The sequence below is a fragment of the Vicugna pacos genome, chromosome 1 (assembly GCF_048564905.1).
Source record: "Vicugna pacos chromosome 1, VicPac4, whole genome shotgun sequence".
Lineage (NCBI taxonomy): Eukaryota > Metazoa > Chordata > Mammalia > Artiodactyla > Camelidae > Vicugna > Vicugna pacos.
This window is the reverse complement of record NC_132987.1, coordinates 64,124,185-64,136,479: the sequence shown is the minus strand read 5'-3', so window position 1 is coordinate 64,136,479 and position 12,295 is coordinate 64,124,185. Positions and strand designations below refer to the sequence as shown.

The window sequence follows — 12,295 nt, the reverse complement described above, 5'->3', positions numbered from 1 at the left end:
TGGCACATACTCGGCTCTCTGTGAGGAACGAGGGAGTAGAGACACGAACAAAATCAGGGCTGGGTACCAAGAAACCTCCCTCACAACGTCTCGTCTTCAATCACATCACTCCCAACTCCACCGACTGTCTAATATGCTTTGGAATCTAGCAAGCATCTTCTTTTAATCTTACAAATATGGGAAGCATTAAGGGGCTAGCTTAAGTGAACACATTTAATTAAATCACCTGCCACGTGCTGAGATCTGAGGACACTAATGGGAACGGCAGGGAGGGTGGCAGCAGGGCCAGGGGTCGTCTGACAAGCGGCAGGAGGGCGGAGGAGGGGAGAGAGGCAGGGGCGGTCAGTGGGATGGTTACTGGAGGACCTGGGCAGCCAGGCCTGGAAGTCAGTTTGGGAGACCTGGGACTTGGAAGTGGCAAGTAGAGTAGTAGTCCAAGAAAAGGGGAAGCGGAATGGAGATGGAAGACCAGATTCCACAGCCTTTGAGAAAATAATTAAAAACTGGCTTTTCCTAAGAGTGAAGACAGATGTGCTGACTTGTTCGCCTCCAATGTCTGGCCCCAGATAGACTGGGGCTGGGGGAGAAACAGGAGTCACGCAGTAAGGATATTGTTTCTCTGTTTAAGGACATGAGCCTCCAGCCTGTGGAGCAATTTGGTTTCTGGGGTTGGGTGGAGTCACACCCCGGGGTTACCAGGTCTGACAAAAGAGGAAGGTCACTCAAAGGACCAAAACCAGCTTCTACCCTTCCCAACCACCTCCAGAGTGCCCCTGGGTCCCCTTGAACAGCTGTCCCACCCCACCTGGACTTTTATGTACTTGGTAAGGTGGCTCCATAGGGAAGCCACTGGGAGCCAGGGAGAGCTTTTCTAGGCGCCAGCTCCAAGCAAGGTGAGCCTGGCACACAAAACGAGCGTGGATGGTAGAGTTCACGGTCATGGTGGCCAAATACAAATCCAGCTTAGAGGGTGCACTGCTGAGAAGAGAAGACAGATGAGAAGGGCCCGCTACAGAATAAAAGCACCAATAGATTACTGGACAGAAAAGATGACTGACTGGGAGGAAATACATAGCACCTGGACTTTGGAAGGAACCCCAGAGGTTGGCTTATCCAAGCTCCATCTAGTGCAGGGATCTTTCATCCGGCACCCCCACAATGTGGGCTTGGGACCCCCACACAGACTCCCTGCCACACCTGACAGCCTGCTCACTGCTGAGCAGAGATCCTTGTTAGAAAATGCTTCCTTGCGTTGAACTCAAACCTGCTTCCTTGTGGCTACCAAGAACATGCCCTGGAACAGCCAGAGGCGTCCACTCTCCTTTCAGTAATGATGTCTGAGGTCAGGTAACATGCTTCTGCCTGCGGTGCTGCTCCTCCTGGTTAACCTTTAACCACTCTGAGGGGATGTGGTTTTCACACTTGGCACCATCCACTCACCTGTCTCTGCTCTCTCGCTAACACTGTCTGTCTTAAACATGGCCCGGGAAGAAGATGCATTCCCTGAACGTGGTCTGGCTGCAGAGGACGGCGGGGCTGGGACTGCGGCCTGCAGGCCCTGGAGTGCAGTCCTGTTTGGCAGCTGAATCTCCCAACAGGCTCGTGTTAAGCCTCTGGGTCCCCACATCCATTTCACAGTGACTGGGTTACACACAGGGGCCAAGGCAGAGCATCACAAGGGTGAGAGGGAGGCTCAGGGACGCCCTATGGGAGGGGGCAGGAAGGGCCTGGAACACAGTGTCCTAGGAATCTGAGAAAAGCCAATGTCCCACCCAGCTGCCTTAGAGAACACAGGTGGGGGCCTGCCTGAATGCGGGCTGGCCCGTTCACCTCGGCTTCCCCGTTTGGAGGCAAGGCTCACAATACTCTCTCTGGTAAAAAGTGTTCAAACACAGGGGAGGCCTAGACAAGATGTTCTCCAAAGAGAAGTTTCACTGAAGACAGAAACACTAGCTTTAGATGACATGATTTTCTGACCTTGACGTCAGTCTAAGTAAGATCGACGGTCCCCCAAATACCTGGGTCCTCTAGCTGGGTGTCGACACAGTCCACGGGCCTTCATTGTCACTGAAGAGTCACCAGCCACATGCCCCCTCACTGCAGAAAAGGATATACCGTCTGAAAAAGTGTCTCCCTGGCACTTTCTGTGAGAGCTGAACACCAGAACCCATGGCTCCAAGGCGCCCTGATTTATGAATGACAAGGCAGGTACGGAGTTCCCATCTCACAGACAGAGAAGCTGAGGGCAAAGACAAGCATGCTCACTCAAAGGGCCGGGCTCCAGCAGCACACTGACTGAGCGACGGTACCCGTCGTCCCCCCAGAGAACCCGAAGGCTGCCAGAGCTGTGTCATAACTGTGTCTGATAAACAGGAAACTCTTAGCTCCAGAGAACAGCACAGCTGCCTCCCCCGGGACTGATTCAGTTCTGGCTCTACTACTGGCAAACTGGGTCACGTGGGAAACTGAAATGGTCCTTAGACCAGGACTTTGCCCGCTTTGGAAGCACATTCCTCCCACTTCTCTGCTCCTGTGTGGCCACAAAAGATGGCAGGCACTTTAATGTCAAGGTTAAAAACTCTATCTTTGGAGCCAGGAGACGGGTACAGTTCCATCTTTGGCTCTGTCATTTTTAGGTGTAAGACCTTCAGGGAGTGACTCAACCTTTCTAGACTTATTTCCTGATCAGAAGAGGACAGTAAAGCCACCTTCAAAGGATTAAGTAAAATAAGCCCAGTGAAGTGCTTGGCGTAGAGCCTGGCTCTCACGGAGTGTTCAGCCAACGGTGATCAATAACATCAGTGGCCGCAGAGCCTCAGGGCAGACGTGGGGAGGCAGAGACCAAGGTGACCCCTCGAAGAGGAAGCACGCTGGGATTCAACCATGGGTCCTAAAGGGCCAGACCTTCCACAGAGTCTGCGCGCTCCCGCTGGTACCTTACATTGCTGTGCAGGCATCTGCCGTCCGATGGCAGTGCTGCTCAGGACAGGAGCTGGGGCTCAGTCATCTGTGCATCCCACAGCAGCTAATGAGGCATCCTACACACAGCAGGTGCCCAACAAACTCCCCAAAATCCTAACTAAAATACCCTGCACACTGACCTTTCAGGCAAGCACAGAGAGGAAACAGTTCGGGGGAGGAAATGAGGAAGGAAAGGGGGCTGGCCCGACCAGCCAAGGGGCAGATCCTACCGTGGACCTGAGCTTGGGGACCGAGGAGTCTCAGTTCCAAAAAGGCACATAAGGAAAAACAAGGTGGGATTCTGTCTGTGATGTGCTTCGCCATCATGCTGACATTCAAGCCTATTTCTGTAACTCTGTAACAATATACACGTTCTCATTAGTAGTTTATTGATTATGCTTCCATCCGGGCTTTGCAACGAAAGATCTTTTTAAAAAAAATCTGTCTATGGTTCAACATAAGGAGAGCAAAAACACTGTATTTCTCCCCTTGGGGGAAAAGAAGTCTTGGCCTGTGACTCAGGATTTAGACGTTCATCTGGAGCCTGAGCCCCAGCAACGTGCAGCGGAACACGTCTGATGCAGACTTCATGGAGAGGCCAGTCCGAACCGAAGAAAAACGTTTGTAGTACATGAGGCTCAACCAAATGAGTTTTCTACTTTTATAGGAGAAACAATCAATAGTCAAATACCAAACTTAATTGATAGTCATAATTACACATGGTTCCATCTAACGTTTACAAACAGGTTGTTCTATTTGTCTTCTAGCGGATCCACAAGCTCAAATCAAATCCCTGAGGATGGGGACTTTTTCTTATCTTTCCTTAATTTTCTCCATCATACCTGTCACTGAGCCCTAACCAGGCATGCTGTAAACATTCCCACGTTGGAAAGTATTGCCAAGTAATAGCCCTTCTGGTTCCACTGTAGTGGACATGTGAAGCACTGTGAATGACGTGGAACCTGGTATAGCGGAAGGGTGGTGGAGCCAGGCAGACCCTGGGATCCTGAACTTCAGAAGCATAAAGGAATCAGCGAGAACAAAGCATCTGTTTGGTCACCAAATGCTCAAGGAGAGTATGTTGTGTGCAGGCAGTGAGCTCGGTGCTGGGGATACATGGTTGTGACGAAACAAACAGACGTGGTTCCCTGCCTTCGAGGAGCTTCCTGTCTCAAAGGGGAGGCAGACATCGCTCAAGGAGTAGCTCAAATAAAAATAAAATGTAACTGGTGTTGATGTGACCAAGGGCCTGCTGCACGGGACTCTGATCTCTTTGGGAAGATCAATAAAGGAAGGCTTCCCTGACACACAGACAAGCAAGCGGAGGTCCAAAACATAAGCAGGCAGAGATTAAACATCAAAAAGAACACCATGCTCAGGGGAGAAGGAGGGATGCATGGGCAGTGAAAATGCTCTGTATGTTGCCACAGTGGGGGAGACATGTCATTAGGTATCTGTCCAAACCTATGCAAAGTGCACCACCAAGAATGAACCCAAAGTCAACTATGGACTTTGCCTGATAATGCTGTGTCAACAGTGGTTCATCGATTATGACAAATGCTCCATCCTGGTGAGGGATGTTGGTAGTGGGGGAGGCTGTGTATGGGGGAGGGGCACATGGGAACTCTGGTGTATTTTATGTTAAACAATTTTTTTTAAGAGCAGTTCTACAGTCACAGTAAAGTCTATTAATTGAAAAAAAAAAGAAAAAGAAAAAGAATTGCAGGAATACAGGGGAGGAGTATTCGAAGCAGAGGAAACAGCGTGTGCAAAGGGCCTCACATGAGTCAGAGTAACAGATTCAAGGTCACTGTGGCTGAAATGCAGAGGCCAGGGTGGAGGCTGGGACGCCCAAGAATAAATCCTTCTCATTCCTCTTTGCCAAGTGGGCATTTAAAGCAAAAAGGAGGCCATAACTTGAACTGACATTCTTGCCAGGTATGGAAATCCAGCCTCAGTCATCGTAGGGGCCTCCTAACCTTCCCAGCATCAGCCTTCCCTGCTATCATCAGCCAAGGGCGCCAGGGTGTGCAGACACCTTCCAAGCAGGTGACGGAGGTTTACACTAGAGGATGAAAAGCCACAAACTCTCACTCGTGCCCTGTTGACAATTCTGAGTTGTGCCTCCGTCTGTGCCCACCCTCGTGCGGAACAGGCAGCTGTGAGCAGGGCAGTGAAGCCTACGCACAGCACAGTCCACGGGCAGAAGGCCAACCAGGGAAATGCCACTCCAGGGGCCAAAACAGCTGAGTGATTTCACAAGCACACATTAAACCACAACCATCTGTGAAACAGAAAGCCCAGGAGAACATTTACCACCTTCGACAAAAACACTGAGCAGGCCTGGGTGGGGGGGCCTGCGTACCTGCCACACAGCCCCCAGCTCCACGGGCCGCAGGGACATCTGACACTTTCACAGGCTTCAGAGACAGTGAACCAGAGGAAGGGCAAGCAGGTGAGGTGTGTGAAGCGCAGAAACCGTGGTGCGTTCGGCCAGTAGAAATAGTTCACACCGGCCACGACAGATCACCCGGACTGCGTGCGCACAGGACTCATGAGGGCGCCCCATCGCGGGACACAAAGGCGTCAGGGCGGCTGCCTTCCTTGAGGAAAGAAAAGCAATTTCCTGTATTTTTCAACCCATGCTTGGAAAAATGACAAGTCTGAGGTCTAAAAGAAATCCGGCAACAAGTGGAAAGAAGCCAGATCAACTTCGGGGGAGGCTGGGCAGAGTGAGAACCTCTCAGAGCTGAGCCTGCCTCCAGGGACCAGGAACTCTCCACCCGCTACTGGTATCTGAGCAGCTCCTGCCCAGCCTGAAGCTCAAGCCTGAACCAGGAGAGACAAAAAGCAAAGTCAAGGGCTCTGGGCACAGGGGCACAGGGGCACAGGGCTGGGACAAGCTCTTTGTGAAACGGAGCAGCCTGGAGAGCCTCCCCTCCATCCCCAGAGAGGTCAGTGGGAGGTCAGAAGAGGCACAGCTTGAATCAGGACAACAGGGCTCTAAATTGAGTTCCCCCACTCTGCACGGTACCAGGTGATACACAGGGCTTGAACTTTAGAATCAGCTGGACCTGGTTCAAATCCTGGCTCCAGCCCTAACCAACAGTAAGTATAATGCACCCTGTAAACTGCGGACAAGCACCACCAATACACTGAAGGACTGTCGTGAGAATCAGAGACAATGGATACAAAACATCTGAAGCACGGATGACTGTCGAGCACGGCAGTCGTCATTCTGCTTCCAGAGGCCCGCAGAATCCGTATTCCTGCAGAACATCTTGCTGGAGGAAGCTGTCCCTCCAGCCCCTCTGGGGCTGTGGTCTCCATTTCAGATTAGGATGCTCTCACCAGCAGAGGAATGAAGGACCCAATCTTTATGCCAAGACTTTTTACTTCATTTGCTCTGAGACTTACTCATCCACCTATTTCTGAGAGGATATACCATGCTTTAAAAATTTAGTAAACAGTGCAAAATTAGGTAATCAAGATTAAAACAGAAAGTCTGTCTGAGGGATACAGAGGATAAATGTTGGGGTGCTAGAAGCTGAGGCCAAAAGGAAACAGGCTGGGGGAAAGAGATCTGACTTTCTGTTCGACGGAAGAAAGGACCAGTAGAATCTGTGTGGCCAGGAGGTACCCAACCAGGCTTAACTTCGCAGGGAACTCCTTTAACCTGAGAGCCAGCAAAGTGGTGACTGGCCACTTGGAACAGAGTTCCTGGCCCATTCCACCCTCTGTCTCCCCATGCCACAGGCGCTCCCTGTTTTGGAGGAGACCAGCCACGGGTCCAGTCTGAACCACTCATCACACTCCTGCCTACACAATTCCAGAGTAAACAACTTAGAGTTAACCTCTGGAAAGTCCCAGAAGAGCAATAAAAGTGGTAAGGGGAGAAACTGTCACTCTGACCAAGAAAAAGTATGAACAGCTTTAAAAATAGGTTTCTAGGTAAAGATAAGAAGTTAGGGGCAGGCATCCCCTCATTCCAGCCCAGCCCAGCGCAGCACTGGGAAAACAGCCGCAATGAGGACAAGGGAGTTCATTCCTTAGCTGTGGACACCGCTCGGTGGCCTCTCCTAGCAATGGGGTTTTCTAGGGGGAAAGATGGCAGCTCAAACCTTCCACTCATAGGGCTCTATTTATCCTAAATAGAGTCCTAAATAGAAACAAACTGTTTCCTTCTCTCCACACACACCCACACACACTCACACACATACACACACACACACACACAAAACCAAAATCAAAACAAACAACAGCTTCCCAAGAAGCCTTAAGTCCTCCACAGGAGTGGGATTTAAGGCAGTCGCATGCACATGCCAGCCCCCCCAAGCCCCTCAAGTCTGGAACTAGCAGTCCACCCCAGGGACACCAGAGTGAGAGTGAAGTCAGAACAAAGGGCCCCCTGTGGCTGTGAGATAGGCCTGTTCCGAGCTCCGAGCTCTGTCTCCAGGGCCTGGGGTCAGAGGAAGCCCAGAGGGCATGGGGCTGCCCAGCCAGCTCCAGCCTGCAGGAGCCGCCTCTCCCACCGCTGATTACATGTCTGCTGGCTCTGTCACATTCAGTTTGCAGGATTAAGAGGAAGGGCCTTTAATCCGGCCAAATCAGGAGGAGGCAGAAAATTCAGTCAACAGAGTAAGGCATGCTTAGGACTTTGAAGAAATCTTTAAAAATCTAATTATCAGGGAAATCTAATTAATATTAAAAAATCTAAATATCATGGAAACAAACAAGAGCTGGGATGCGCTTCAAATAATGGGGGATAAAGTGGTTAGGAACGCAAATAAAACAAGATTGGCTACAAACTGTTCAAGATGGACCCTGGGTACACGGGGTTTTATTTCACTGTTCTCCCTACTGTGATATGTTGGAAATATTCCAACACAAATTTTAAAAATCACACATCTTTATTGTGGAAATTTAAGTAAATATAATAAAAAACATTAGAAAATAAAAACCACACATAATCCTATCACCAGAGACAACTGCTGTTAACACTTCCATGTATTTATTTCCAATCTTTTCCATATTTTTTCTTTTGTTTGCAAAATAGAATCGTATGTCTATACTGTTTTATCACTTGCTTTCCGTTCCTCTTTTCATTTATCTTCAGTATTTTTCAAGTCCTCAAATACTCTTTAAGGGGACAACTGCTACAGTCTTTCATCCATAGGCAACTGTAACCTATTCCCAATATTTGGCTACTGTAAATAAGGCTGTGGTGAACCAGGAAGAGGATATTTGTTATAAATAGGTGATTTCAAGTGAGGAAGAAATTGCCTGCTATGTACCCAAACACAGGCTGACAGCACAAAGGAATGGCGAAGAGAAAAGCTGGGGGTCTCAACTGCTGAATTCCAAGCCATTAGTAACTTCCTGGGGACCAAAAGATTAAAACTGAAACCTGCTCTGAAGTGCCTCCTGGCCAACAGTAACCCACAACTGGGTGCAGGCATGGGGGTTAATAAATCTGCCAGCATCTCCTCTGAAATGCTCAAGTCTTGAAATACTGAGTTTACCAAGGGAAGGGTATTTTCATGGGTCTGGGCTGGCCCAGGAAGGTTCTGTGGGCAAAAGAGTGAATCAAATGGCTTCTCACAGACCGTGGTGCCTCAAACATCCCATCTTGACTCATTTAATTCAACAGAATTAACTTAACTGGACATTGCATAGGCCTGTCACTGGGCTCTGTCCTCCAAGCCTTAAAGATGATTTCCTTCCCGCAAAAGAAAATCCACAAAATTCCCGAGACGGGAGATGAGAGAGCGCCGACGTCCTCCCTGCACTATGTGTTCCTGCCAAGAAGCGGATTTGGCAGAACGTCTGGGAAGACAACACCTCATACAATCAGTCTGAATGCCAGTCAAAAATGCAATTTTATTTTCTGAAACAAATCCATTTTGGGATGCACTCAAAATATTCAGAGCTGAACACATCCTAACTGTGTCCCACCTGGCTTTCTTGGGCTGCTACGAAGTGTCAGGGGCCCCTGAATCAAACCATTTGACTCCAGCCAGCAGCTGGGCAGGGGCCGCTCTGTAGCCATCCTGAGTAGGGGGCCACTGTGAGACCTTCCTCCTCCCGGGAGGCCCCAAAGACACAGGGATGGGGCAGGATGACACTGGGACCAAGAAGAGGACTGCAGGAGGCTGTGATGCTTTCCTCATAATTTTCTTTCCTCTTACCCGCCTCTGTCTACCATTCTGGTGTTTTATTTCAAACAGGACAATTGTGGCTCTCATTCTGTGGAGGACAGAGGGGAAGAGGGGAAGTGGATCTGTGACACACTAAATACAGGCTCTCTGAGGTCAAACATGCAGCCTCTCCTAACGGTTCTAACCTCCTTACCCCACCCTCCCCTGACATGAGTCCCAGCCACCGCCCTGGTGCCGAGCCCACCTAGATTTTCAAGAAAGCAAGCACCACCAATGACCCGTCGCCTATGATGACCACTGTGGGAAAAATTTTTAAAGTATGTGTTGGGATAGTAAATTCAAGAGTGATATTTATTTTTATCTTCTGTTGTTGTTATTGGGTTGTTTTGACAGAAGAAAATTATTTTAAGAATAAGTTATTACCAACATTCCATTTACATATTTCGCTGAGATTGGAACCTCTCAAAGCATGAGTTCATTTCTGACCCAAGTCTGTGTCCTCCCTCTGGATTCATACATCACAGAGAAGCAGGATAAAAACCAACAGAAATGCAAACAAAGATGACGTGCGATTCTCTCTTTCAGCTGGAGTCCCCATTAGAGCAATCTTTAACATTTACCAAAATTGAGCCATAAAGCTCTATAAGATTCTATGCACATGGCTTGACCTTTCCTTTTTTCCTTCGAAAAGAAGCAAAAGAGCCAAATGTGGAAACACAGAACAGCTGTCTTCTGGCAAAGACAACAACCCATTGTACACAGCCACACCCCGACACAGACACACACCAGCTCTGAGCCATCCCTGCACTCCGGCTGGTTTGACTGCTGTAAATTTCCCCAAGGGTCCACTGAGCTCACCCTCTGATGTAAGAGTGGACAGGAGCCACAGGCTGGGGTGGCTCAAAATCTGCCGTCTCCTGTAGGCTGTGCCAATACCCGCAATGACGCCTCTTCCGTGACCTGCCATGCAGGGACAGGGCCAGAAGGGACGGTTACCTTGCAGACGGCCGCCTGGAGCACCGCATCAAAGCCGCCCTCCGGGGCATCGCGGTTCCGGGACACCCTCTGTTTCCGAACTTCCTCATTGAAACTGTCGACTCTGTCTGTGAGAGGCAGCAGATGGCGGAACCCAAAGGAGGGGACACAGTTGGGGAATAACTTGTAACTAGAGAGAAAGAGAAGAAGAGTCACTTTTCCATCATTGTCTCTAAATCTTAAACAACCAAGTACCCTGTGCATTTACTGAATGCCCTGAGTGGCACAAACGAGTATCTACTCAACACCTATCATATGCCCCTTTGGGACAAGGACAGTGGGGACAATAGAGAACAGTCCCTACTCTCCAAATACAAGACTTAAACTGTAGGCAAGACGGCATATACCGGGTTGTAAGTAAATGAAATGGACAAACGGGTCAGAGGAAGTAGAGATAACAGTGGGCTGCTGTAGTCGGAGGAAGATGTCATGGAGGAGCCCTGAGGTGGGCCTTGGAGGAGGTAGGGGAGTGGTGTCCAGGCACCGCAGACTAGGCAGCGCCGAGGGAAGGCTCTTTCAGGCTGAGGAAGGCGGGAGATGCTGAGAGAGGGCGGTGTGAGCAGAGTGACTCTGGGAATCCAGTTTCCTATATCAATTCTGCTGCTGCATATGACAGAGGATCACAGAACCCCTCAGGTCAACCCACTCAGAGCCCACAGGACGTGCTGGCACATGGGCACACGCTGAATGCAACTGGAATGAAAGAAAATGTTCTTTCTGCTTCTTCACTCATTTTATCAACATTGGAATGACAAACCATCAGCTCTCCTAGATGCAAAGAAAAATTATTTAGATACAAATCATCTTCAAATGGAAAATTCTATCTGGGAATTTGGAAAAAGGGAAGTACTGTGTCTCTAGTGGAGGTCGATGCCATGTCTTTCTCCTGAAACATTGGGTGCTCTCATCTTTAGCTTGCTGTAGAGATCCCAAGTGGCCCCATTCCTGGAGGAGGTTAGATTCTAGCCACAGTTCTATATTTGGTTGGATATACAGCCAGTGAAGTAGGAAGAGGGGCCTGGCATTGTTTCACAGATGGGTTCACTAAGTAAAAGGGGAGTAAAAGCAGAGACAGGGAAGAGCATCCTGGCCAGAGCACATGCAAAGGCCCTGTGGAAGAAGGAGCACCAAGAGCCCCAGGGCAGAAGCAGGCCAGTGAGACTGCAGTGCAGGGAGTAAGGGCAAAGATGGGCTGTGGGAAGGCTGGGGAGGCCAGCGGGACCAGACTGTGCAGGTCTGTGGCCATGTTAAAGAAGCCTCTCTTTCTGAACAAAAGATGAAAAACAAACACTAACAGAGAGGCATAAGGGGAAGACTTCATAATCCAACTCAGGCTGTGTGCGTGGGAAGGGAAACACGCTTAGCAACTGCTAGGGGCTCCCGCCTACCTGCCACCAAGAAGGGCGGCCAGGGCAGGACTGAAAGGTTCCCCTCCTCCATGAGAGAAGCAACCTCAGGCTTCCTAAGAGGCCATCTGTCAGGGCCTCCAGTACCTGTTCCATCAGTCACTCTCAACAAGACAGCCTGGCCAGTCAGCCCCACTGCCATCATGGCCACCAGACGGAGCAGCAGCCAGAGGCTGTCCCCGCTTGCCTTTCCTTTGCTTTGCTCCCTATTCCTTCCCCCCAAACCTTCTCCGCCCCTTGTGCCCAGACAGCTCAGACTCTTCCATAACCTGTGCCACCCAAACTGTCTGTCCCTGTCTCACTTCGCCACAAAGAGAGCAGGAACTGAGCTGAGGTCCCAGCCTAGCTGTCCGACAGCGGGGTGGCCCAGGAGGAAAGAAACAGACACACATGCTCACTCCCCTGGCTCTCCCTCCACAACTTCACCCTCCATGCGGGCCCCGTCCATGGTGGAGGACCTCAGGTGTCTGAGTGCTGTCACGGTTGGTCAGGTTGGATGAGGAAAAAGGGAGGAGGGGAACAGAACAGTAACTGCTGTTCAATGAGAAAACCAGAAAGGCTGTGAAAAGCTCGGCTAAGTTAGCTCAGCATTTTCTACCGCTTCCCTTCCCTTCCTGCAAACAGCAGTGAGTAGATCCATCTTTACTGTGGAGAACTACTGTTAATAATCAGGAACTACAAAATGTGTTTGCCAGAGAGATGCTTTCATTGCAGAGAATTTAGAATAACCAAACC

At 49.8% G+C, this 12,295-nt stretch overlaps 1 protein-coding gene across 2 annotated transcripts in view; it reads right to left on the bottom strand.

The window, feature by feature from the left end:
* ITGB5 (integrin subunit beta 5) overlaps positions 1–12,295 on the bottom strand; it is a 105,157-nt gene that overhangs the window by 56,319 nt on the left and 36,543 nt on the right. For both annotated transcript variants that reach the window (XM_072963927.1, XM_072963924.1), the window contains exon 5: positions 10,116–10,284. In XM_072963927.1, coding sequence (XP_072820028.1) covers positions 10,116–10,284 — 169 coding nt within the window. The remainder of the gene's footprint in view (positions 1–10,115; positions 10,285–12,295) is intronic.